Genomic DNA, 24635 nt, shown 5'->3' on the forward strand with positions numbered 1-24635 from the left:
CTATACTTACTCGTTCTCGGTGGCGTCTCTTCCGCAGGAACCTCGCGATCGTACCGGATTATGGTATCCAGGTTTTTGATACAGAAGCTTCATTTCCTGTTTCAAGTTCTTCTCCGGCCGGCCGAGTCTCGTTCTGCTCTCGATCGTGCTTCAGCTCCTCGCCGTTGTATCGTGACCGCGGCGACATCTTCCCGCAGATAGGGCAAACTTCTGAGCTGTGTACTCTAGCTCTGCTCGAGCCATGTTCACCACTTTCTTGTGAGATAGTTCCATGGACGGATCTCGGGAGGTCGGCGGCGGCGACTGCACACGCGCGATTTACGGCGCTCACACTCATCCATGCTACTCGTTTCGTGCTACTTCAAAGCAATAGCGGGTACTTGGGATCACGACTCGTTTCGAAAGCATACATTCAGCCCATAGCAATCTGCGCAACTCGAGCGGGCTAGACGATCGAAATCTCCTATCCGATATCTAACATTTCACTTTCTGAAGGGTGGGGTCATGCCTCATCGTATCGCAGACAACGAACAATCGGGCGGGTCGACGCGACTCACGGGATTCGTGAAGCACGGCGGCTCCGGCGGGATCACGATTGGCTCCGGAACAGGCGCCGGCGTCGCCGCAGCGAACGAGGCCCCTCTGCGATATCATCAACGAAGGGCCACATAGAAACGTCGGCTTTGAGTCGCTTACATGGCAAGCACGGCGAGCGCGACCGCAGCAACGCGGCTGCGAAGGAACATGGCGTCGAGATAAAAATGCCTGGTTGGAATGGATACGTATACCGCTTGATCGGAGTGAACGGGTTTTATGCGTTGTTCGTCGAGGCTGCGCGATCCGCAGTGGAAGAGACGGGTCCAAGAAAAGCGGCGGCGTTGGGGCTTGCCATACGATTCCCGCCCTGCGCCATCAGCGGTACGTTCGCGCGTGTGGGCCGGGTTTTGTGCACGCCGACTCGCAGGGTCCATGGGATACGGCACATATACGTCTGCGGCGCGTTGGTCTAGATCCTCTCCTCTACAAGGCCCGCGATCCTCTTGTTTGTGCATCGGAACGACGCGTTACGCATGATGGCGGTTCGTGCTGGTCGTCCAACTCGCAGGGCAGTGGTGAGCTGAAAAGACCTGCTTCGTCGCCTTACATTCATACGTTTCCATCTTCGACACCAGCGGCGCGATCCACTCGGAGGAAGCCTTGTCGATGATACCGACGCCACAGTAACAAATGGTCCGGCGCGTGCTCTCCGCCCACTGTCGAAGGCAGGAATGATGACTGTCCAACCCCGCAAAGACAATTCAACTGCTGCGCTCGCCTTGACGTGAGTTGGGTCGCCCCACCGGGATAGGACAGCTCCCAGGAAGCGCCGGCCTCAGAAGCGTGTACATGATGCGGCCTGCGCCAGCATACGAAGGGTGCTTTATTTGGCGACTGCTAAACGGTGCTCGGGCACAAGTTGAATTGTCCTTGATATTGACTGCGCGATGATGACTGGAAGATGCGCCGAGTAGTAGGGATGCGGAGACTGTTTATGCTTATCACGTAGACAAACACATGGATGCAAACGAGATGCGTGTTCTCAGATATACATCATGGTACTAATATCCTGCCATACATCTAGCAATGGACGCGCCGGGTCAGAGGTTACCAACACAACCATCTGTATAGACGTAGAGTACATCTGAATCCACGTCTTTAAGGATCGATGCCCTGACAGACAGGCTAACCAGTGGCCAGACTCGTTTTCAGATATTGCGATCTCGATGACAATGCACTGGAGGGGCTCACGGCTTCGGGGTGTGTTAGACAAATGCCAGGAAAATGGGGCGGGTTGACAATGACAGGAGACGCGTCTGCAATGGAGATCCCGCTGGGAAATTCGTCGTAATCAACATCAATGTGCAGATGCGACGGGCCTCGCTTACACGACGAGCGTGGAGAAGAGGGCGACGACGACACGGGTATGGACGAGCATGATTGTCTGCGCTGAGCTTGAGCAGGTTGTAGATAATGTTGAGTTGCATCACGCTGCATTATGCGAGACTTTATACCTCTCCCTGGGGTAATGCCCAGCGGCCTTCTCGGCGACATCGATATGAATTTCATACGAGTATTAATACAATGACACAGGTGGCTCCCAGCCGTCGGTGTCATCAGAGACATTCATCTACAATAGACGATATTGCTTCTGCATTCGATCCATCAAGGACTCGACTCCGCTACCACGACACCACGCACATCAGGAAAACACCCAACTGGTGATTTTGTGTAAATTATGCAAAATTATCTGCATTGGCGTAGATTCAACAGACTGCTGCTAATATTTGTCTAATCTACAATAGGACAGACATATATATGGTACTAGTACTGTCTATCAGAAGAGGGTCTTATAGGCATGTGCATTCCTGAAACAGTTCACATAGAAGAAAGGAGCATGTTCTATAGAGCTTGATGAGGTCCATTCACGTGGTGCCTGTGGACCAAATTTGGGGATCAAATGCACAACCTGATATAACCGGCTCAGAGGAATGACTTCTGCATGCCTTTCCTCCCATTCTGTCCCCTCCCATTCCAGTGAACGTGATAATCGGTACATCTTGTGATCAGGATGTGGAGAGCGGAATGGTGAGAACCATTCGATATAAGCCAGATAATCTGATTCCAAAGAAGCATCATGCATGAAGAGTGAAGCTTTGTGTTTCTGTGGGATCTTGAAAATAACCCTAATCTGTGCAGCACGATAACCTGTCTCTATTCTCAGTATGACACAATATCAATATTGAATATGATTAGTACCATTCACTCCTGGACCACATTCATCCTTGATTTTTATCAAAGCTACATCGCTTCTTGCTGGGTTTGCATGCAATGTATCCTCGATATTGCAGATTTCAGAGTATAAGTGTGGATCAGGATATGTGAACTTGATGCTATGGTAGACCGGAACCTTGACAAATGGGATGTGTTGTTCAAATGCAGCATCATATGATTGCGCAGCTGTGAGCTCAGGCTTGTTGGTAATAGCAACATACCGCTGCAGATGACGTAGAAAGTTGGGTGCACGGTAGTTGTTCTCCAGGTCAGAGAAAGGTACGGAGGTCTTTGATGGGTTTTTTGTGAGATGTATACGTGGAAGATGTGTTGTGTGAACCTGTGCCTGAGTGACTGAAGTTCCTGACAACCGCCACTGAATAAAAGATGCATGATGGAGTATCTTCTCCTTCCGCTCCAACCATATGGTCATCTGTGGATAGACATCCTTCTTGTTTGTAGCACGATATGCATCTTTTGTTAAGTCAATGTGCAGTCTTTCTGTTGTTTCAGTGTTGGTGTTGTCGGTGGTCCCAAAGCGTTCGATGAGAGAGCGGTAGTGAGATGCAAAATGTAACTTGGGGAAGTTGAAGTGTGTGCGAATACCAAGATCCACAAAAATTGACTTGTTGGCATGAAAGCGGTTCAATGCATCATCTAGTGCATCAAGAGTATGTGTTGAGTGACAGGGATATTGTGCCAGATACAAGAAGTCAAGGATACTGCGCACCGCGCGTATGAGACGTGATGGGCTCATATGGTGTGGAAGGGGGAGGTCAACAATAAGCCCAAGAATGATGCTGCATATTTGCCGATGTTCAGATCCTGAGATACGGTTCAGAGTTGATATGCCCTGTGTAAAAAGACGCATTCCATGGCTTGCAGGCATTCGTCGGCACCGGGCATCGAGCTCCTCAGAGCTATAGGCAGTTTTAATCCAAGCAAGGATGTGCTTGAGTATACCTTGCAGAAGCTGATGCAAGACATCAGGAACAATAGACTCGAAGATGTATACGTAGGGAAGTTCCTGCCAGAATGGATGATAGATAGGCTTGATACCAGCTTCTTGGCATGCCTGAGTGAATTCAGGGCCACCTTGTTCTGCCAGTTCCAGAGCATCGAGGATCCTATTGATATCACGGTCTCCACCAAGTTCACCACATCCAAGTTCACTGTGAGGGATGTCACAGCCTGGACATTCGCCATACTTGCAGCAGACAGTCAGCATCTGCTCAGGATAGTCACCAACGAAACATGCGAAGATTGGATGACAACGGTAGGTGGTCCCATCTCCGGTGGTCATTGCTATCCCATGGATGCCAGCTTGTGTCAAAGGTTCTAGAATATGAGCCAAACAGCCATGGAATAGATTTGCAAGCGCTCGTCGGCGAGCAGCCTTATTTGGCATGTGTTCAAGCCGGGTAACGGGTAGATATGCCAACAGTACCTGGCCCTGACGTGATGGTTTGGTACGTGTCGCCTTTGGTAGGTTCCCAATAGTCAGATATACCGGATAGGCTGATTTGTTACGGAAGAGGGTCAGCTGGGTTTTGTCTGAGCTGATGATGATTGGAACAATTGTAGCTCCTGGGTTGTCATTTTCAACCTGTTCCTGATATATAATGATTTATTATTATATGACAAGCTATCAGGTTTGTACAATATTGCTCTCACCTGTGTATTCCACCACCACTGTCCTGTGTGCATGTCATGATATAATTGTGTTGTACGAGTATCATCGGTATAGTGTTTCTCTGGCTGAAATACCAAGATAGATGCAAACTCTGGATTTCCCCATAAGTCCTTGATGCATTGAATGATGTCTCGTGAAAACAAGTCAAAAGCCTGATTGTCGATGACAACCTGCTCATGCTTGAACCTTGGGCGGCCAGGGAGCTGCTCATCAACAATGCGGTTGAGCTCCCTTGTATTCTTGTACGACAAACCAAGAGCATCTGAAACCTAACAATATTGTGAGTGCAAGATCAGGTTCACTGTAGTAGACTTACCCCATCAATGGCTAAAAGCTCTGAAAATGCAGTGGAGCTTGGTCCTCTCAGCTTCGCCCACTTTGCGATCTCCCAGTCTATCTGTGATGTGAAAGGGGCCCATACATTCTCCGGCTCACTGCTATTTGATGTGTGTAACAACTCTTGCTCGTAGCTATTGTACCCTGAGGGTCCACCTGAAGATAGGACCTCGCCAGCACGACCACCAAATTTGACTCTAAAAGGATCAACAGAAAGCTGTTCTTCAGTCTCCATGCGCATTGTGTTGGATGGTGGTGATGCAGTAGCATGATCTCCTGGCTCTTCAGGAGGGGGTGATGGGGGCTGCAATGGCGGGGGAGGTTCCCATCCTACGCCATCATCTTCACTGGTAGTCACTCCACTATCGTTGTCTCCTGTCCAGGCGAAATCATCTTCGCTGTAATCATCTCCATAGAAGTCACCCTGAAAAGATGGAGGCTGGCCTGAGTCACTATCTTCGTCGTGTCTATGGTCATCAAATGATTGAGACCCTGGACTAGGAGTGTGGAGAGAACCATGATGTGAATGAGAGCTACGAGGGCTAGTGCTTGCCTGTTGGTAGCGGGGGCTATGAGATCTACTAGTTTGGGGCAGGTTGGGATGCCTGAAGCTAGGTGGGGTCCGACCACGGAGACTCCTTGGCGGGGAACCTGATGGCGAACGAGGACTGCGCTGTAGATGTCGAGCTGTGATAGCCTCATAATACCTCCTACAGCTATCATTCCGGGATTGGCGAAGATGATTGGCCATACCCGCAAGCGTATATTGCCTCCTGCAAGCTTCACAGGTAGTGGTAGCCATCGTGGAACCAGTATGGCAGCCTAGTTGTGGACGAGATTACAAGCAGAGTTAGTTTGAGGAAACCTTGCGGCGAAGGTAAAGTACAAGGTCAAGGGATGTGGAAGATGCTATACAACAGAACACGATCAAAGCCGCCCACGTAAAAAAAGAACGTACACGTGCTTGCAAATCTCAAGCACAGGCTGAGATAGCCAAGTAAGCGCTGGACAAAAGCCGAAGACGAGTTGCACGCAACGAATGGGCATGATTGTTCAGTTATGCGGCTGCTTGCAATTGGCGGGCTGTGCGTGCATTTATTCCACAGTAATCTACGACAAAGGACGTTCTTGCGAGTATGCTGTAACCTACGCCGTCCGGAGTTGGGTGCGCGCAATTGCGAGCGCGAGAGACGAGTGCGACGCTGCCAACATGGAGCGGGCGGTTGGTGCATCCGGTTCACAATGGCCGATGGCGGGTGATGGCGAAAGGGGGACCTAAACAAACGACATTGTCAGTACAGTCAATTGGTCGACACGATCGGTGTCTATACTCACCGCACGCTTCGCCCATGCCGCTCGTGCCACATGCCGCCCGTTATACCAACCGTCCCGGTGTCCTCGGTGACCCGCATGGAGCCGCTCGCTACTGGGGCAATTGAACTGTGTTTCCGCGCCGTAGTCGTCATGCATAGGTGCACCCCGGTCGAGCATCGCGCCGTAGTCGCTGTGATGTTCCTGCTGTTGCGAATTGTGTTGCAACGCCGCTCAGCGTCACAGCGGCCGTCGTGGTCACACTTGTTGTGCCGGTCGTGTTGTTGCGCTTGTGGTCGCAGCGAGTGTTCTGCGCGTCGCCCACTGTTGCGACGCTGCCTCTCGGATCCGCTCGCAGCCTGATTCGATGGTCTGCGCGTCGCCCGTTGTTGCGGATGATCTCGTCTTCGGCGATTCACATCGCGCACCGGCTGTTGTGACGTCTGCGTCATGTAGTGTCCGTGTTTGGCTTCGTGTGGGGGCTGGCCGACAAGCGCGAGCCTGCGGGCCAGTGCTGACCGAAAAAGCCGAGCTTGAGGATGCATGGCCTTGCTTGTGGCCGCCAACGAGATGATATATGAGGGCCTGCGCTCTCACGAGTGCACACGCGGTCCAGGTAGTTCGAGGAGGGGGACCGCGTTCGCAAGCGCGATGGCAGATGCATGTACGGTGCGTGGGCGTTAATCAGCTGTGACGGTATGGCACGCATGTCGCCTTCGGCCTCCGGAGTTGGGTGCGTGCATTTGCGAGCGCGATGGATGGGTGTGACGCTGCCAGCATGGAGCGGGTCGTTGGTGCGTCTGGTTCGCAACGGCCGATGGCGGGCGATGGCAAAAGGGGGACCTAAACAAACGATATTGTCAGTACAGTCAATCGGTCGACACCATCGGTGTCTATACTCACCGCATGCTTCGCTTATGCCGCGCTCGTGCCACATGGCGCCCGTTATCCCCACCGCTCCAGTGTCCTCGATGCCCCGCATGGTGCCGTTCGCTACTGGGGCAGTCGAACCGTGTTTTTACGCCATAGTCGTCATGCGTAGGTGCGCCCGAGTCGAGCATCGTGCCGTGGTCGCCGTGATGTTCCTGCTCTTGCGGATCACATTGAAACGCTGCTCAGCGTCACAGCGGTCGTCGTAGCCGCATCTTGTCGTGCCGGTCGTGTCGTTGCGCTGGTGGTCGCAGTGAGCGGCCTGCGGGTCGCCCACTGCCTCTCGAATCCTGCTCGCAGTTTGACTCGATGGCCCACGCGTCGCTTGTCAATACAGACGATTTGCATCGTGCACCGGCTACTGGGACGCCTGCTTCATCGTTTCGTGTATGGGCGGTATCAGCCCTGCCGAATCCAAATTGGAAAGCATATGGCCTATGGCCTCCGGAGTTGGATGCGTGGATTTGCGAGTGCAATGGGCCAGCACGAGGCTGCCGGCATGGCGCGGGCCGTTGGTGCGCCTGGTTTACGACGATGGATGGTGAGCGATGGCGAAAGATGGGCGGATCTAAACGAAGGGAATTGTCAGTACAGTCGACCGGTCTATGCTATCGATATCTGTACTCACTGCCTGCTTCACCAATGCCGCGCTCCTGCCACATGCCGCCCATTAGCCCCACCGCCCCGGTGTCCTCGGTGCCCCTCATCGTGCGGCTCGCTACCGAGGCAGCCAAAATGCGAGTCCGCGCAGTGCTCATCATGCGTATATGCGCCCGATTCCAGCGTCGCGCCGTGGTCGTGGTTATGTCCTCGCTCTTGCGGATTGCGGTGAAACACCGCTCAGCGTCATAGCGGTCATCGTGGCTGCATCTTGTCGTGCCGGTCGTGTCGTTGCGCTGGTGGTCGCAGTGAACGGCCTGCGTGTCGCCCGCCGCCTCTCGAATCCTGCTTGCCACCACGCCGGTTGTCGATGAAGAGCTACTTGTTGACCAGCGATAACGATTATGATCAAACGGCACGTGACAGTACCTTTTGCCCTTCACACCGACTGCAACCACGTCGCTCTTCGTTCTTGCTGCCACGTACGTTGTGTCCCAACGGGCTGATGAAGTAACTCGTAATTGCGGACATCTACGGCTCCACGCATGGTCGGACCATCTCCGGAGGAACTCGCGGCGCGGCCGGACAACTACGCGACATGGAACGCCAACGACAAACGTAAATGGACCAATTCGTACCGGAAGTCAAACCCACCGCCGAAGGATACAACAGAAGATTCAAGGACTGGTCGCGCAAGTAAGTCTACACCTGTATCTCGCGATAACAATCAACTTATCGATGCGTGACAAACTCAGCGCGTGCTGGAACATCCAAAAGCGGGACACAGAAGGTAGCTTCTGAAAAAACCGATGCAGACGGCAATAGGCGGAAGCGAAAACGGAACGGTAAGCTATCCATCACTTATACCCTCTACCCTACCCATGATTCTTCTTCCAGACAGCACCGGCACTGTCAACACGGGTCCGCCTAAGAAATCAACGAGGCCGATTGGTGATACAATTCCTCCACGCCCTGATGACAACTGACCAAAGTGATTATTAGCACGTCGATTCCCAGCAGCGTCCGTGTCTAAGCGCAATGAGACGCAGGGTAAAGGGAAGCAAAAACGTGACAGGAACGGTATGCTCACCACAGCATGTTGCGATAGTTGAACTGATTTTGTTTACACGATTGTTCAGAACCAGAAGCGGATGACGATGACCCAGGAGATACAGAAAGTTCCGACAGCGACGATGACGTGGAGGACGAGGAGGCGTTAGAGGACGACGATGAAAGATTGGCCATGTTGGAGGCGTATCCGGAGAAACTGCGTAAAAACCTCGAGTCTGAGGTGAGTTATTCTCTAGAAGTTGTAGCAATTGTTAACGGCTTGATCAGCGCCCACGGTTCATCAAGACTAGTTCGGCTTCGTCATCATCAGCTGCACCAGCGAAGAAGTCGACGAAGGCAACCACCACCTCCAAGACCCGGTCATCAATCTCCGCGGGTTCACAGGTTGTTGTCGCAGAGGGACGCGGGCTGGGGTATTCGCAGCGTGGTGGCACATCAAAGGTTCGGCAGCACTTCCTATAACGATGGGATATACTGACGAAGTCATGCCAACAGGGCAAGGAGAAGGCACCTTCGCGATATGCTGCGAGCTTCCATGGTAGTCCCAGTGCCGACGACTCTCGTGAGAACACGAGAGACAAGAATGTGGACGGAGAGCCCCGGCAACGGTTGTACAGTCCTGTCGACAAGGATTCGGACCGTAAGGGGTCTTCGAACAACGACGGACTGGAGAATGGTTGAGTCCATGTTCATCACATGTACGAGGCCGCATAGCTGACTAGCCCTTCAGAGATACCCGCTGGTTCATCCGAAGATCCTATCCAACGTCGCAACGGCCCACCCACCCCAAAGGCACATACCGACCGGAACTCTCGTACGCGTGTTGGCCGGGCTACCTCGTCATCGGGTGTACCTGCAAAGGAGTCATCAAAGGCAACCACCGCCTCCAAGACCCGGTCATCGATCTCCGCGGGTTCGCAGGTTGTTGTCGCAGAGGGACGCGGGTTGGGGTATTCGCAACGTGGCAGCACATCAAAGGTTCGGCGGCACTTCCCATAACGACGGGATATACTGACTAAGTCATGCTGCCAGGGCAAGGAGAAGGCACCTTCGCGATATGCTGCGAGCTGCCATGATACTCCCAGCGCCGACGAATCTCGCGGGAACACGAGAGATAAGAACGTGGATGGAGAGCCCCAGCAACGGTCGTACAGTCCTGTTGACGAGGATTCTGACCGTGAGGGGTCTTCAGACAAGGACGGACTGGAGAACGGTGCAGTCCATGTTCATCACATGTACGAGGCTGCATAGCTGACTATTCCTGCAGGGTTACCCACCGGTTCCTCCAAGGGTAGTATCGGTCGTGGCAAGGGCCAGGCCACGCGCACGCATGACAAGCTACGGGCTCTATCTGTCAGCGCCAAAAAGCACGACCATCGTGCCGCTGACGGCGCAGCCAACGATAGTACTACCGCCGATGCTGATGCCAACGACAACGACAGCTCAGCAATTGTTGCCGTCACATCCTCCAAGCGATGGCCGTCATATACAAATGTGCGCAGTAGGCCCGGTGAGAAGCCCGGGTTGCATGACCAGCGTGCGGAACTCCGGAGGGTCGTGAAGGCTGCGATGAATACATACTTCGGATACCTTGTAGCCGTGGATGCGTACCCAGATCCGGCTACACGACAGATGGTCATCAAAGGCCTACTGAAGCGGGCTGCAGGCAAGTTGCTCGAAAAACAGATTGCCGATCGTATCAATAACGACCGCACGGACTGGATGAGACTGGTCATCGGCATGGTATGGATCCTACTATTTCATTGCCGGCACTGATATAAACCTCACGCAGATCGAGAATCGCGTGTCGCAATTTCGCAGCAAAGTCAAAAAGGCGGCCAACGAATACGTCCTCCACGACTACGACATCACCGATGGCTGTGGCCCTCGTGCGATAGCATGGTCGCAGAATAATGCTTACATCTTTCCGGGTGATGTAGAAGTCTGCATAATATTTTCGCTCTCACAGTACCATCACTGACATAAATGCCGTAGGACCCTGGTAGTCTGAAGAAGGGTCGGCCATACGACCGCCCAGTCTTTGCACAGGTGATCCGGGAGGCATTCTTTAGTGGACGATGTCCACTTGCATCGCAGAACCCTCAGATCTTCGGCAATGAAGAAGAAGGGGAAGAATTGTCTATACCTATCGCAATGCTTGCTTTCGCTGCTGTTGGAGTAGGTGAAGTCCTATCTTACTTGATGATGCACTAATAGGTACATAGGTTCTTTCCATCATCCAAGATTGGACGACCGGCAAGAAAAAGCAGCGAGATTTCGCTCAGGATACCTTCGTCAATACATACAAGAACCATATCGCCACTCTTGAGGGCCTAGAGATAGATAAGCCCCGTTATTTCGACCAACTAATGACATCCCTTTATGTGAATGCTTCGTAAGTGGAATACTATGCTCACAAACTAGTGATGCTGATACTATTTTGAAGTGATAATCGCCGCCAGGGAGGTACCGCTTTCAGTGATGTAGATATGAGTGCGATAGAATCTTAATAGTAGCTAATATATCTGTTTATGCACCCTGATTGGCCTGTGTGACTATCGCGAATAGTAAAATCCTGAGCAACTGGGCCGAATGTGCACACAATCCGGCTAATATAGTGTAACACTCCCATAGATTTAGTCTCTGTTAGCTGACTTATGTCGGCTTCCAGTGTCAGCGCACGCACAAACATTCTCAAAAATTACCCGAGCAGAGGCCACATTGTTGCTAAATTATCCGTGATTATCAGTATTTATATCGGGACCTCTCGAATCCGCCTAATTCGTGATAATTTGCATATTCCGTCGCATTCAATCTAACTACTGTAAATTAGGAGACATCTAGATTGATTTTGGCTGATTTGTCCCCTGAGGATGTTCCTGATGCCATGGCTGTATGATATGAGAAAACAATTCTTTAGATAGAGCGAGCGCTCAGACCGCATTCTGTGGTGCACCTCCTGCCATCACCGGTGTGGCGTAGCCCGTGTACATAGATTTCCTATCTGTGTTCGTGTCAGTGGTTTTCATTGAAACTTTGCAGGAGATCGTAACCCGGTAAAAATACTGATTCATATGCTCGGCAGCAACTACAGCATGCGCTCCTGATACCAGAGCAACAGCCTTGTTTCAATCACGGTTTTAACTACTTCTATTGCGCACGGCCAAGTAGGCCATTGCCAGCAGGAGAGTCTACTTCGTAACCAATTCAGGATACATTCAGCACATTGTATAACTATGTGGCACAAGCGGCCAGCGTATGCGTTCACTAATTATTGCAGGCAGGCTAGGCAACAGTCATCAGTACAAATATAAGTATTGTAATACCAGTCTTGTTGGACTTACAACACCAGGCTCTAGTACGCGAAACGGGACCAAACGGGGGTCAGGATACGCCACCGAGGAGGCGATGGCGATCGATGCCGCTCTACTCATAGGGGAGGGTCGTGATCAGGGCAAAGCAACTGAGTCAGCAAGGTGGCATAACTTACATCGCTAACGCGGAACAGACGGCTACGACAGTGCGATTGTAAAAGACCATTGGTTTGGGTACGTTGGTTATGATGAGGGGCAGGAGTAGTAAGCGATGTCCATCTCATTGTGCAGCACTTCTGACCCTTTCTTGTGAGGCGGTGACCGGCCTGCGGAGTTCTGATCATGAACACATGTGCAATGCGAAATACTGGTGCTCTGAGATCCCAACAGGTTTACGGACATGACTACGATAGGTATATCGTGCTATCCAGGGGTCTCCACATATACGGTCCCGATGCTTAAGCTAAACTTCGTACAGCGTAGGCGGGTTGGCGTAGAACTGCTTAACAAACTCTTCGAAGCTCGTCACCTCCACATCAGGATAGAGCTCCCTCGCGTCCAGCGCACCGGCGGCCTTGGCGTTGGCAACTGTGTTGTCCCCTCGGATGTGCATGCTGTACTGATACTCGCTTTGCGACAAGTTCACGTTGGCCTCGAAGCCCGCCGCGCTCGGGTCGGCGGCGATCTTTTCCTTTGCCTCCTTCGCGGTCCGGAGCAGGTCCTCGCCCGACAATCGTACCTTGCGGCTCTCGAGGTCCTCGCCATAGATGCGCTGAGCGACGGCCCAGCATTCCGCCCCGGTCCGCTCCTCGCCCCAAACGAACACGTATTGGTTGATCGTGCGCGGATCCTCGACGATCCGCGCAACGAACTTGCCGATGTCATGAAGGCCGGTAAGCGCGTTCTTCTTGTCGCCTTCACCGGCGAAGCTGCGCAGGAGCTCGGTGACAAAGTTGGGTTTGACGTAGGAGGGGTAGGGCACCGAGAGCTGCATCCACCAGCCGACGTCGATATAGGTGTGCCCAATGCCAAGGCTGTCTATGTAGTCCCTGATGGCGTATTTCTGAAACGAGCAAGATCAATCACCAGCATCAGAGCCAGATTAGCCGATGGAGGTCGTACCAGGTCAGCCATGGCGCGCACCCCACGTGGGGTGTACGTCCCAAAGTCGCATGGCACCACCCTGGGCGAGCGTACTATCAGCAACCGAAGGCAACGAATCAATAGAGACACCGACCTCTTCACGCCTGCAACCTTCGCAGCATCGAAAAGCCGATACTGATATTGCAGCGCGTACGCCGACACGGCGCTAATGAGTACTTCCGCGCCGCTCAGCGCCTTAGCAAGCGTCTCGACGTCGTCCGTGGCCGCGTCGCCGACACGAACTTGCACCCCTTTGTCCTTGAGAGCGAGCACGGCGGGTTTAGAGGCGGAGGCGGGGCGAGTGAGTATGCCAACGTCCTAAACATGAATCCATCAGACGGGTAACGGCGACAGAGTGAACGTATTTATTCACGAAGTGGCCGCGCTTGACGAGCCCGTCAACGATCGACGATCCAGTAGCCCCCGTACCACCGTATACGAGTACCAAAGGTTTTGACGTCGCAGAAGACATAGCGGGTTGCAGTTCAAGAAGTTTATATCGCAAGATATCGGTTCAGAGGAAAGGGGCAAGACCTGTCCGCTGATGTCTCCATCTACCGCCTGAGAGCCATGTTATATAACGTTTACGAGGATCCGGGCTGAGTAAAGCATTACGAGTCTTTCGCTTGCGTTACCGAGCTCGTGATGCTGCGCCATTGAAGGACGTGTTGCTTCGCTTGTAGTAGCGATATTGCAGACGCCTGAGTGATGGCTAATGTTTTGCGTGACTGAAAGCGAGTTGTGTGTTATGGCGACATGACCAGGTATCCAGGCGTGCTAGGCAAGAGGTGGTGAACGCGAAGCCATTTCGGAACGTGCTGGTGGTCCGTCGGAGTCTAGCTGTAAGTCTTCATTTTCCCACGCACTTTACAGGTTGCGTTCGGCTTCCACTAAACTACTGCGCGTGCAGTCACCGAACATGTCCGTAACAGCTTGTATACATATTTCAATAGCATCTAGATACAATCGCAAGTTTGAATATCAAGATAACACCAACTACTGTGACTTCTGCAGCTCTTCGTCTTCCGCGAAGGGTTGGTCTATGTAGCCCACTGGGCTCTGCGGGGTGTAAAAAGTGCTGCGGTCATATGGATGCAACGGCATATCCTTCCGAAGTCTCTTGGGTAGGTCGGGCTGGATATGTGCCGATAAGTACACCTTCCATCACGGTCGCACAAAGGAACTCACATTGGCGATGTAATGACGGCCGAAGGCGATGAGGTCACCCTTCTCCTCCGCAACTTGCAACGCGATGCTACGGTTGTGGCCGCCGGCGCTGATCAAGGGCCTCGGGGACCATATGTCGCGTATGAAATCGTTCGACTCGCCCTGAGGAGCGCCGCCGGGGATATCCACATTGCCATTCACCCGGGGTTCCACGACGTGAATGTAGGCAAGATGGGGATAGGCGTTCCTCAGCGACGTCACGAAGTGGGTGTACATTTCCAGATGCCAGGTGCGCAACTATATCCTCCGGCTTTCGGGGCGATGAACGTGGCCTCCGTGATTAGCAATGTACCTAGGAGTACCGTGACGGATTAGATTTGGTTGGGCACACATCGCTCGCTTTTGCGCACCTGGTTCACTGGCTCGCTGCTCGTAGTACGTCGTTACGATATCCAGCGGCACGTGGTCGATACTGGCGCGGTAACGCGTCAGAGGTGCGAGAACGACGCGGTGCTTGAGCGCGGATGTCCCGACCTGGATTGGGATGAATAGTTTCGGGACCGCCGCCATGTTGGACAAGAACAAAGCCCCGATAACGCTGATAAGACCAAGGGAGACGAGCGTTAATCCGCCGGTACTGGTGCTCGCCGGAGGCTGGGTCGTTGCACGCTATTCCGCTGATTTCGTCAACATAAGTAGGAATTATCATGTTGTCGGTTGCCTAATAGTCCATGTGATCGAGCAGGGCTGGGATTATTGAGAGCTGAGCAAGCACGCCGGATGCTTGAGCATGCGAGTCGCACCGGTACACACGCTTGCCGTCTCCATCGATTATCGGTCATAAGGAGATTTGAGTAAGCAAGTACTGTGGGTGCACAGGGTCCAGGCAGGCATCTCGCTGTAGTGTGCATTTATTCATGTGGACCACAAGCAAGGAGCTTGTCGAGGCTGCGAGGTGCCGCGTTCATGCAAAGGTCGAAGTCAAGCAGGGGGCTGCAGAACAAACATGCATACACCAAACCTGTGGCGTCAATACACCCATTTCCAGTACTTGATCGCTCTGCATGAACCGCATAAACCGCGAAGGTCCATAGTCAGTGAATGACGTTGATGTCCCAATGCGACCATTGATTGCCCTCTGTTCGTATGAAACAGATCATATACACAAACATCTACGGTACTGTACAAGGTGAGCTGCTACATGTACAACGATACATGATCGAATGTCAGGTTCCATCGCAAGTCTAGATCCCTTACGGGACAAGCAAGTCCGAAGCAAACTGCTGCATGCCAACAATTCGGAACTGGCCCTTGCCTCCACCATTCTTTCCTTGGGTGTACGACCCGAACTCCTTCATCCACAGCTGACTCAAACCGTCCTCCCAAGCGTATAGTTCGACCTTCCAACCCTTTTTCAGGGCGGTCCTTACGCAGCCGATGAACCCTTGGTCGTTGAACTGGCCGACGTTACCGTCGCCAGTGGCGAGGACGATCGTCGCGTTCGTTGGCGGTGGATCCGATTCCGCGATGGCCTGGAGCAGCTTCAGCTGGAGGAGCTCGTCGACGCCTTGCTCACGATACTTGACGCGCTGAGACGGCGTGCCTTGACCCGAGGCGTGCAGGTTGCTAAGGGTGGAGATAGTCGGTAAAGACTGGCCAACGTTGGCCACTGCTGGCATTGCCTGCGACAAGGACCCTCGACGAGGTTTCATCAGCATACCCGGTCGAGTCGGCTGATGGGGTACATGGCCATTTGATTTCTGAGACTGTGATTGTGATCCAGATCCAGGGCCGGAGCCACTGCGGCCATGGTCAGATTCGGAGGTTCCCCCGCCGGAGGAGCGCTTGTGTGCATGTTTCATATGCCCGGAGGTCATCCCATTGATCGGTATCGGGTTAGTCTGGCTCTGGGAAGACAGGTGGGAATAGTCTCCGCTACCGCGGTATCCGTTGCCCGCCTTAAGATGTTGGCTCGGGTAGTTACCCCGGGAGAGGTCCGCACTCCCATTGCGCTTCCGCACGCGGTCCGCGCCATCTCCCGTGTCCGGGACGCGGGCATAGATCTTGACCTCATAGCCGAGCTGCTCTGCCGTATCCATAGGTTGATACAGGGGAGACGATGCAACGAGACATCGTCGGGTGACCGGTCGTCCTCTTTCGAGGATCAAGGCCAAAGCGGCGTGGGAGATGTGTTTCTTCTTCAGCGACGACGGGTTGACGCGACGCTTTATATAAGACAGGAGTCCGAAGAGAATATTAGAACTGCACGGGTGTGTTAAAGGACGCAATTCAACGCGAGAAGGAAAACTGACTGATCGACGAAGACATGGATTAGGCTGTCCTTATGAGCCGGCTTTGGACCACGCGGGTCTACAAAGTTCGTTTCATCGGGAGAATCGCTAGAAAGGATCCTCGACAGGTGCTTCGCGTCTTCGGGGAAGAACATGCGGAGTTTGTGTGCCAAGGCCCGCAGGCGCAGAATCCGAGGGTCGAGAGGTATTGATACATTCAAACGAAGAGCGGGGGTAGATCTACTATGGCTGAGTTGGGGACGAGACGTTGCCTCCACCTTCGCCAGCGCGGCTGTAGCGAGCTGTTGTTGCTGCAGCCTGCGTCGCTCCTTACGATTTCGCGGAGGCGTTGCGGGAGTGGATTCGGTCTGTAGTTGAAGTTGACGATTCCGGTAGGATGATGAAGAGATGTCGAACGAAGACGAGGGGTCAGCTGATGAGGACTCATCCGTTGGAGGGTCAACAGGAGATACCGCGTCTTCGTCTTGAACACGTTGCTGTTTGTCCGGACTCGGGACTTGGGTGACGGCGTGCCGAGATTTCTTGCGACGGCGCTTGCGCTTGGGTTCAACGACGTGGCGGAAAGCACTGTCCAACGTAGAGAGTGTCGAGGGCTGGGCCGTGGTAGAGGTGTTCTTGCTGCTGGCTGCGTGCCTTGCGGCGTGTTGAGCAGCTTCCTCAGCGAGGAAACTCAGAACCTCGTCCAAATAGCCCAGGGACGGCTGGTCTTTGCCTTCCAGGCTCAAGCTGGACTCAGGACCGCCGGGCGCTTGGAGCGAGCCATTGGGCGATCGCTCCTGGATCGCTTCGTCGGAGAAGTCGACCTCTTCCATCTCCGCCTCTGTGTCAGAAGACTCGTCTTCGGAAGCGGAAGCGGAGTTATCGGGGGTAGTGTCGTCAATCGTGCGTGGCTCGGAGAGATAAGCCGCGACTCGGCGTCGGCTCCATGCGACTGAACCGAAGTCATTCGTGGTAGCGGATTCATCGGATGGTGTAACTAAGACAGATGATGATATTCTCCTAACGGGGTGCGTGACGTTGCGGACTGTGAGGGTGGTGGATTGATCTAGTTCGAGTTCGCGGAAGACGTTGGCAAAAGCGCCAAGGTCAGGAGCATCTGTTGAGCACAATGTCAGCTATTATCTTGTTAAGGACTGTGATACCGCGATGGTGAGCGTACCGTCCGATGTGGCGAGCTCACTGCCTAGAGGACTAGATCCGGAATATGTTGAAAAGGGGCTGAACGGTGCGGGAGACGTGCCAGTGATATCGGAAGGAGATTGTGCCATTAGAGTAGAATACAAGTGAGGTGTGTATTATCGGTGTCAGTTGGCTTCTCGAGAGTGAACGTGGTGCAGTCGTGCATGAGTCGATTAGGGTGATAGCCAGGCGGCAAACGGATTGGAGCAAATAAGATGTCTCCGTAAAAGTGAGCGCGATGAAGTAAAGCCAGCCGTATATCAAGATCGTTGACCAGAAAATCGACGGCGACGCATGCCAGCCAGTGGACGAGCAATATACTGGTAGAATGCAGACACAGGAAGATTCGCAGTACAACCGCCAGCCGTGCTGAGGCATGCGTGATTGGCTGTGTTTGGCTGCGGTGGCATCGGTGGCCCGATCAGTGGACGGATGATGGTCGAGTCAATCTTAGCATCGAGCGCAACATTTACACTGCCTACAAGTACATGCTACTATTCAGAGTGTCTTCGCTATGCCTTCGACACGTACATGCCACCCGGTTGCTGGGAAACCAGGTGCAACGCCGTCGCTCCCGTCCCATCCGGCGGCCATCTGGGCAATCGCCAACAAAAACGACCCCGAGCTTGGGAAGTAAGGCGTGGGCACGCGCACGCCTCCAGTCTAAACATACGACATGAGTGAAAGATCGGCTTGTAATAACGAGAAACACGTGCAGGATAGCCAGCGTCGTCGAATGAGAACAATTCGTTCAGCAGGAAGCCGATAGCTTGCTCGGACTCATTGTTACGAGCTGCGGACATGGCGAGCATGGGAAAATCCCACCTTCATCGACAAGTTAATGGCCCAACGTCGATTTATCGGGTTATATTGCCTACCCGTAGCTGTTGGTGATGTTCCAAGTGGTCCACACTTGCTCTATAGTCGCTTTTGCGGTGGTAAGGTTCAATCCGGGAGTCGGAGGAAGCCATCCATGCAGACCGACGCTGTACGAGAATAAGTCGCTGCCTGCATTCAAAAAACTGGGGTTAGAACCTACAGCGCGGGATGGTCATTCGTGTACGCAGGGTCGGCCCAAAAGTCGTGCTCGATGCCTTCATAGACAGCATAGAGCCCGTTTTCGATAGGCAGAGGTGCCAAATTTGCCTTCACGGTCGACCACGCGGCCGGAGGTTTTTCGCCCAGCCGTTTCATCCACGTCTCCGCCAACCCCAACCCAAACCTCCAGTAAGCGAGCTCAAACGCCGGGTTGACCGTTACGTTCGGACTCGTGTCTTCGCTAACGACGTACATCGGCGGTCCGAGGTCGTACACCTTCGTCGTCTGATTCCACCAAGCAAAGGCTGCCATCCAGTCCGCAGTAGCAACGACGACATCCCTCCACTCCTTCAACGTGCTCCGATTTGGAAACGCGCGGTATTGGTACTCCGCGAACACGAGGGGGTGAACTTGCTGCCAAATCAAGAGCTCGTTGATTTCCCCCGGCGCGGACCTGCCACTCGGATCGGACATTTTGCCCCAGCGAGCTCCGGCCGACCAGGGCTGCTGGACCTGTGCACGCTCGACGGAGGTCGGCAGGAAGCGTTGGTAGACGGGGGTAGCGCGTTTCAGAAGGTCCCAATTACCCCATAGGGCCCAATGCACTTCATGCCAGAAGAACATTTCAAGGTGGAACTTGCCGTACTGCGGATAAGGGTAGTAAGCGCGGCGCTCTGCGTATCAGGCGGAGAGAAAAGGGATCAGGCTTACCCATCCATTGTTGACGAGCCCGGACTAGAGGTAGGTAAGAGAGTCAGCATCGCATCGAAGGAAGATAAGCCAGAATTGGGACGGACCTCCTGCGGAGGATCGCCGCCAGCCTCATTGACTCGTAAGAGATAGCGACTTAGGACGATACGCCTCTGCAGCTCGTCGGCACGCGAATCCGTCGACCCGGAATAGACATCCACAAATCCGCTCTTCTCCCAGAAGTTCTCCCAGGCCGCATTGGATGATTGGACGATCTCCGCGGCTGTCGGAATAGATCTTGGTTCAGCAACGTCGTAGTGCAGTGTAAATGCAAATGTGGACGAGTTCGCCGCCGATCTGATAGTATACCGATGTGCGGTGGGAGAATCCCGGGAGACGGAAAAGCGGTCGCCACCCAGGGACGTGAAGAACGTGTTGGCTGCGAACGCGTGGGTGATTTGCGCCGCCACATTGGTGCCAAGGTCCCGGCCGGTGGTAAGGGAGGTGGTGTGGTTCGCGGTCGCGTTGAAGATTCCGACGAACGGCGCGGAAAACTTGGACGAGCCGTCGTTCCACGGGTAGTCGAGGAACAGCCCCAGCCGCCCGGAGTGGAGAAGAGGGGAGGTGATCTGCACGCCCACTGCGCCAGTATCCTGATGCGCGTTGACTTGGACGTTGATATGCTGTCCATCGTATGTGAAGTGACTGGTGAGCGTCCCTGTCCACAAGTCCAGTTCTTGCTGTATGTTGACAAGCTCCGTTTCGACGACGGGGACCACAGAGCCATTGGAAGAGAAGAACACGAGGCCCGTTCTACCGAGGTTCGCCCGATTAGGGTTCGAGATAAGCCATTGCTGGATTTCCGCCTCGCCACCAAACATATACTCCACGAGGAGATCGTGATTCCACCAGCTCACGCCGCGGTAATTCATAACGTCCTGCATCGTCCGACCAATGGGCAGAGAGTCGTTCTTCCAGCCCCACGAAGACCTGCCGTAGATCCAGCAATCAGCGCGACGGAAATTGAGACGAGCTCGGACTGAAACGTACATAACTGCGTAAGGCTGGAACGTCTGCAAACTCGTCACATCCGCACCAAAAGCAAAGTCGCCATTCCCAACTTGCATGGGGGTGACGAGATTCGACGCATTCCTCTTTGGATTGTAGCGAGATACGATAGCTTTGCGGTCGATGCGGTGCCCGTGCGAGCTCGAGGCCAACGCGGCTACTATGACACTAGCCAGCAGAGGGTATAACATGATACGTTCAAACGCGGCGAGAACAGATAGGAGAAGGTGGCAGCTGCCATATCAGACTTAAGGAGCGGGAGAGTATACGTCGGATGGCCGGTGGTGGTCATAAGGACAACGCAGAGCGCGTCAGGGGATTTCGGGCGGGAGGTGGCGGCGCGGCCTACGCAACATCAGCTGACGCCGTTTCCTTTCCTGGACTTTAGCCTTATACAGCCCTGTAGAGTACACTGAATATATGGCCTGAAAGGTAACCCTTCTCATCCGCCGGGATAGCTCAGCTGGGAGAGCAACAGACTGAAGAAAATCTTGCCTTCTGGAGGTCCCGTGTTCAATCCACGGTCCTGGCATTTTTTTGCATTCTGTTCACTTGGCATTCGAGGTAAGGGCACAATCTCGGTCAAACAACCTAAACCGAAGTGGCCGCTGACATAGCGCAAATGTTTCAATCATATGGACTGCGGAAGTAGTACGGGCAGGCCAACAATCACTTATTCGATATTCAACCCTTCGAAAGCCCGCTTCACACACGAGTAACATCACGAGTCACTATATAGCTACGGACGCCTGTATGAGACCCACAATCGGGAACGGAACAAGAGGGATTGACGATCGGGTCAGGGGATGCCAGCGGCGCCGCGATAACGGATGAGGAACAGCTGTATATCAAGCTGACGACGAGGGCAGCAGTATGACGCGTGCCCTTACATTGCAGTAATAGCGAAGATAATAGTGAATCCAATGACCATGATTGCTTGTGATGACTGAGTGCTGTTTGGTACTTCGAAGTGCGTCTGGTTGATTTTTAGCGGCAGACACGAGATGCGATCTCCGCACTGGACCTAAAGCATTCTAAGAAAAGCGCTACTAGTAACGCTGAGCGTCCATATGAGACTCGAGGAGCGTGTAGCACCCGGATATATGATGGGCGAAACCAATAATACACGCAATCGGGTTGTGGCGCCCCAGCTAGCCGATTGTTCGCTCGCCGACGTCGTACTGTAGGCTACGGCGCCGCAGTTGTACTCGCTTAACTGCATAATTCTAAGATCCCCCCATAGCTGCGATGGAATTGCAATGATATTGCCGCATCCTTGCGTTCGTCCACAAGCAGCCATGGTTGCTCTAACACGGACCCCGAGGTTATGAATAGAGACAATACAGCTGGTAGTAAGTGTATTTACCACGTATGTGAGCTCTCCCATGCAACTGGTGCAGCGATCTGGCACGGTCGCTGCAGACGCGGCAGTAGTCAGTGTCCGACCTCTAGCTATGAGTATATGTATTGACCTCATGCATATATGGATATGAGGCTTTGAATGTATTCGACGGTGGTGCGTGGATGGATAAAGCTCTCCGTGAGACGATGAGATTCAGTGTTGCAGCGGTTGCGAGCGCGCCCAAGTAGCGGACTGACGCCGGCAAACAAGGGGATGATATCGAATATCATGCTGAAATCAATCTAGCTCAAAGGTCAGGGGACTTTTGCACTGGAATGAATGCTCGAGCCTTGGCTCGATCATGAGAGACCTCAAGGTTGCCACTGACAGACTTTGACCGAAAGGCACACCGGCGAATGGACGCGCTCGTGTGATACTCACGTGCACTGCACCGCGTCTGGCGCTTCCTTGTTCTTTCTTTCGCGCCGTCAACCACAGTTGAACCACTTCCAGCACTACTTACACAAATTACACGATATAATAAGATGGGGTAAATCACATATTATCCACACCATACCACTGCTCACATATGTGAATTCCCAAAGCCGAAAACTCACCAGGGAGCTTCGTGCTCTCGGAATCAGTGGCGCAGGGGACGATTTGCCAACTACAGGTCCGAATCGCGGTGATAGAAGACGACCGAAACCAAGCCCAATAGCTACCACTCCAGCACCAAAACGAGGCGACAACCGTTTAGCGAAAAAAAGTTCACGGCGACAAGCGCCTGTTCGCAAGGCCAAGGTAACTTCTCAGCAAAGGCTTGCACAGGAAAATATCGCTCAAGAGGACCGGCAGCGTCAAGCGGAACCCGAAAGCGGGAACTCTTGCTCTTCAGGAAGAGCGCTCGGGCAGATACCAGCAATGCGAGACTCTCATAACAATGTGAATGCGACGCCACAGCGACATAACCGACAGCCCGGATTCGCAGCAGACATGTGTGCGATCTGTCTTGACCGCGTCTCTGCGCGGACTATCGACGTATGTCATATCCTTACGCGCGACGGACACGATTTTGTGAGCACGACACCTTCCCCTCATGAAGCCTTCTCATTACGTCGCGACTAGGACATTTCAGAGCTCGAATCTGTGTGGCGCTTGCCTCCCGGTGGCTTTGACGAACGATCTGAATGGAATTCTATGCACCGTATGCCGTCATCACTATCTAAATAAAAACGAGGAATAACGAAATCTATAGTTTGTGCAGACTGGCGAACAGATTTCAAGGCTGACAGCTGGTGCATTCTCCCGGACCTGGATCTCCTTGGCCCGGTCCTCAAGGATGCTCGAAGAGGAGAGCATAGGCTGTCATACGATGGCTGGATCAAGGCGAGTAGTGAACCTCGTACCGCATACTTCGAATCATTGATCGCACACGGCTCTCAGAAATTAGAAGCGCTGCGTCAAAGCGGTCAAGAATTGGAGTATCTATTCGTTCCTTTGCTATATCTCTTAGAACCCGCATACACCATGAGGCGCCACAACGGTGAAGTAAAAGACAACCGCTTGCAGTACAACTTTATCCATCTTCCCTGGAGTAACGTAACACTCAAGGTATCCGTGCATCCGTTCCTTGCGATCGCTCAGTTCGTGAAGTCCTGGAACACGTTCAATGACGAGCAGAAAGAAAGCATGCAATCTCTTTTTGATGACAACCAGAAAGACGCGGTCATGCTTTCCCTTCGGGTCTGGGAGGCCTGGCGCCGGTGCCCGCTTGACGACGATGAAGAACTCGAGATACCCGACGACGACGCCGACGACGACCAAGAGGCAGGCGACTTCTCTGAACCGGTTATTCATGAGCAACCACGCCCGGACGAAAAATCGACAAAGCGCCCTCGAGAGGATTCCGGCTCTGACATCCAGGAAAGAGCGGGCAGCGCGAATCCAAATAAGCGACGTCGGCTGAACGCGGGTGCTGAGGAGCCCGATGAGAATGAACCGCCAACCGTCGGACCTGTTCTCGTCGCCAAACCGTCAGGACGTGGCAGGCAAGTGCTCCGTGGCCGGTCCATATTGGCAGATTCCGTCGATCATAATATTTGCCCAAACGCGTCACCGAGACGCTCTGGCGCCGGTGGCGATTCAACGCATCCGCAAAACGCCCCCGATATGGGCCATGCCAATGCTGAGAACAGCGAAGCGGTTGACAAGGCTGAGGACGGCGGCAAGGACGGCGTCGTTCAGGCCGAATACGACAAAGAGAGCGACGACGAGGAGGCCAACCCGCTCCCAGATTATGCGCCTTCCGAACGCATCAGTATCGAAGAATGGGCGATACAAGTCTCGAACAGCTTGACGTACTCGGACTTGCCAACAAAAACCGAGCCCGAGGTGGACAAGGTCCTAGCCGCATATAGGAGGGAGAAGGCTCGCCCTCCACCCTCTGAACCACACTGGACCGAATGGGAGGCAGACACAGCGTACATGTACGAACGTGCTCTTCGTTGGATGTATTGTTGACGACTCAAAGGCTCGCATGCTGTTGATGTCTTTAATTGCCTGTGTTTCTCTGGATTCTGTTTCCGTATTGTACCCTTTAGTTTGGATTGAAGGAAATATTCGGTATTTGG

General features: G+C 53.4%; 8 protein-coding genes and 1 non-coding gene across 9 annotated transcripts; 3 read left to right on the top strand and 6 right to left on the bottom strand.

Moving 5' to 3' along the window:
• Nucleotides 1–2374: 2374 nt before the first annotated feature.
• On the bottom strand, nt 2375–5075 carry PUNSTDRAFT_74727 (uncharacterized protein; the record flags this gene model as incomplete). The annotated part of the gene is made up of 4 exons (XM_007387333.1): nt 2375–2745; nt 2797–4423; nt 4486–4773; nt 4821–5075. 4 exons carry the CDS (start codon nt 5073–5075, stop codon nt 2375–2377), a joined length of 2541 nt encoding a protein of 846 aa, XP_007387395.1.
• Nucleotides 5076–5986: 911 nt separating this feature from the next.
• PUNSTDRAFT_137682 (uncharacterized protein) lies at nt 5987–7133 on the bottom strand (the record flags this gene model as incomplete). The annotated part of the gene is made up of 6 exons (XM_007387334.1): nt 5987–6115; nt 6176–6358; nt 6416–6523; nt 6580–6665; nt 6749–6994; nt 7055–7133. The coding sequence occupies 6 exons, from the start codon at nt 7131–7133 to the stop codon at nt 5987–5989; spliced, it is 831 nt and encodes a 276-aa protein (XP_007387396.1).
• A 1093-nt stretch (nt 7134–8226) lies between these two features.
• PUNSTDRAFT_137683 (uncharacterized protein) lies at nt 8227–11262 on the top strand (the record flags this gene model as incomplete). Its single annotated transcript, XM_007387335.1, has 14 exons — nt 8227–8377; nt 8437–8526; nt 8579–8632; nt 8684–8761; nt 8821–8972; nt 9020–9193; nt 9248–9428; nt 9483–9730; nt 9785–9965; nt 10020–10495; nt 10545–10694; nt 10748–10930; nt 10978–11147; nt 11199–11262. 14 exons carry the CDS (start codon nt 8227–8229, stop codon nt 11260–11262), a joined length of 2352 nt encoding a protein of 783 aa, XP_007387397.1.
• A 1252-nt stretch (nt 11263–12514) lies between these two features.
• On the bottom strand, nt 12515–13712 carry PUNSTDRAFT_122423 (NAD(P)-binding protein). The gene is made up of 4 exons (XM_007387336.1): nt 13583–13712; nt 13304–13527; nt 13189–13249; nt 12515–13129 (listed from the first exon to the last, which is right to left on the bottom strand). The coding sequence occupies exons 1-4, from the start codon at nt 13679–13681 to the stop codon at nt 12530–12532; spliced, it is 984 nt and encodes a 327-aa protein (XP_007387398.1). The 5' UTR covers nt 13682–13712; the 3' UTR covers nt 12515–12529.
• A 493-nt stretch (nt 13713–14205) lies between these two features.
• On the bottom strand, nt 14206–15187 carry PUNSTDRAFT_127928 (uncharacterized protein; the record flags this gene model as incomplete). The annotated part of the gene is made up of 4 exons (XM_007387337.1): nt 15180–15187; nt 14787–15123; nt 14398–14728; nt 14206–14343 (listed from the first exon to the last, which is right to left on the bottom strand). The coding sequence occupies exons 3-4, from the start codon at nt 14650–14652 to the stop codon at nt 14206–14208; spliced, it is 393 nt and encodes a 130-aa protein (XP_007387399.1). The 5' UTR covers nt 14653–14728; nt 14787–15123; nt 15180–15187.
• Nucleotides 15188–15520: 333 nt separating this feature from the next.
• On the bottom strand, nt 15521–18159 carry PUNSTDRAFT_122424 (uncharacterized protein). Its single transcript, XM_007387338.1, has 3 exons — nt 17848–18159; nt 16689–17784; nt 15521–16638 (listed from the first exon to the last, which is right to left on the bottom strand). Exons 1-3 carry the CDS (start codon nt 17954–17956, stop codon nt 15630–15632), a joined length of 2214 nt encoding a protein of 737 aa, XP_007387400.1. The 5' UTR covers nt 17957–18159; the 3' UTR covers nt 15521–15629.
• A 146-nt stretch (nt 18160–18305) lies between these two features.
• On the bottom strand, nt 18306–20937 carry PUNSTDRAFT_54946 (uncharacterized protein). Its single transcript, XM_007387339.1, has 7 exons — nt 20646–20937; nt 19703–20585; nt 19617–19640; nt 18907–19550; nt 18746–18853; nt 18584–18692; nt 18306–18530 (listed from the first exon to the last, which is right to left on the bottom strand). The coding sequence occupies exons 1-7, from the start codon at nt 20852–20854 to the stop codon at nt 18366–18368; spliced, it is 2142 nt and encodes a 713-aa protein (XP_007387401.1). The 5' UTR covers nt 20855–20937; the 3' UTR covers nt 18306–18365.
• A 174-nt stretch (nt 20938–21111) lies between these two features.
• On the top strand, nt 21112–21195 carry PUNSTDRAFT_t90. Its single transcript has one exon. It is a non-coding gene; the product is annotated as a tRNA-Phe (tRNA).
• A 2337-nt stretch (nt 21196–23532) lies between these two features.
• Nucleotides 23533–24525, top strand: PUNSTDRAFT_46903 (uncharacterized protein; the record flags this gene model as incomplete). Its single annotated transcript, XM_007387340.1, has 1 exon — nt 23533–24525. One exon carries the CDS (start codon nt 23533–23535, stop codon nt 24523–24525), a length of 993 nt encoding a protein of 330 aa, XP_007387402.1.
• Nucleotides 24526–24635: the final 110 nt, after the last annotated feature.

The sequence above is a fragment of the Punctularia strigosozonata genome (assembly GCF_000264995.1).
Source record: "Punctularia strigosozonata HHB-11173 SS5 unplaced genomic scaffold PUNSTscaffold_13, whole genome shotgun sequence".
Classification (NCBI taxonomy): domain Eukaryota; kingdom Fungi; phylum Basidiomycota; class Agaricomycetes; order Corticiales; family Punctulariaceae; genus Punctularia; species Punctularia strigosozonata.

Coding starts and splice junctions, on each gene's coding strand:
- PUNSTDRAFT_122423 (XM_007387336.1), bottom strand. CDS start 13,681: ATGTCTTCTGCGACGTCAAAACCTTTGGTACTCGTATACGGTGGTACG. Junction 13,528..13,582: donor TCGTCAAGCGCGGCCACTTC/GTGAATAAATAC, acceptor ATTCATGTTTAG/GACGTTGGCATACTCACTCG. Junction 13,130..13,188: donor TGCGCGCCATGGCTGACCTG/GTACGACCTCCA, acceptor TGCTCGTTTCAG/AAATACGCCATCAGGGACTA.
- PUNSTDRAFT_122424 (XM_007387338.1), bottom strand. CDS start 17,956: ATGGCACAATCTCCTTCCGATATCACTGGCACGTCTCCCGCACCGTTC. Junction 17,785..17,847: donor TGAGCTCGCCACATCGGACG/GTACGCTCACCA, acceptor TGTGCTCAACAG/ATGCTCCTGACCTTGGCGCT. Junction 16,639..16,688: donor ATCCATGTCTTCGTCGATCA/GTCAGTTTTCCT, acceptor ACACCCGTGCAG/TTCTAATATTCTCTTCGGAC.
- PUNSTDRAFT_54946 (XM_007387339.1), bottom strand. CDS start 20,854: ATGTTATACCCTCTGCTGGCTAGTGTCATAGTAGCCGCGTTGGCCTCG. Junction 18,854..18,906: donor ACGAATGACCATCCCGCGCT/GTAGGTTCTAAC, acceptor ATTCTCGTACAG/CGTCGGTCTGCATGGATGGC. Junction 18,531..18,583: donor TCGACGACGCTGGCTATCCT/GCACGTGTTTCT, acceptor TCGTATGTTTAG/ACTGGAGGCGTGCGCGTGCC.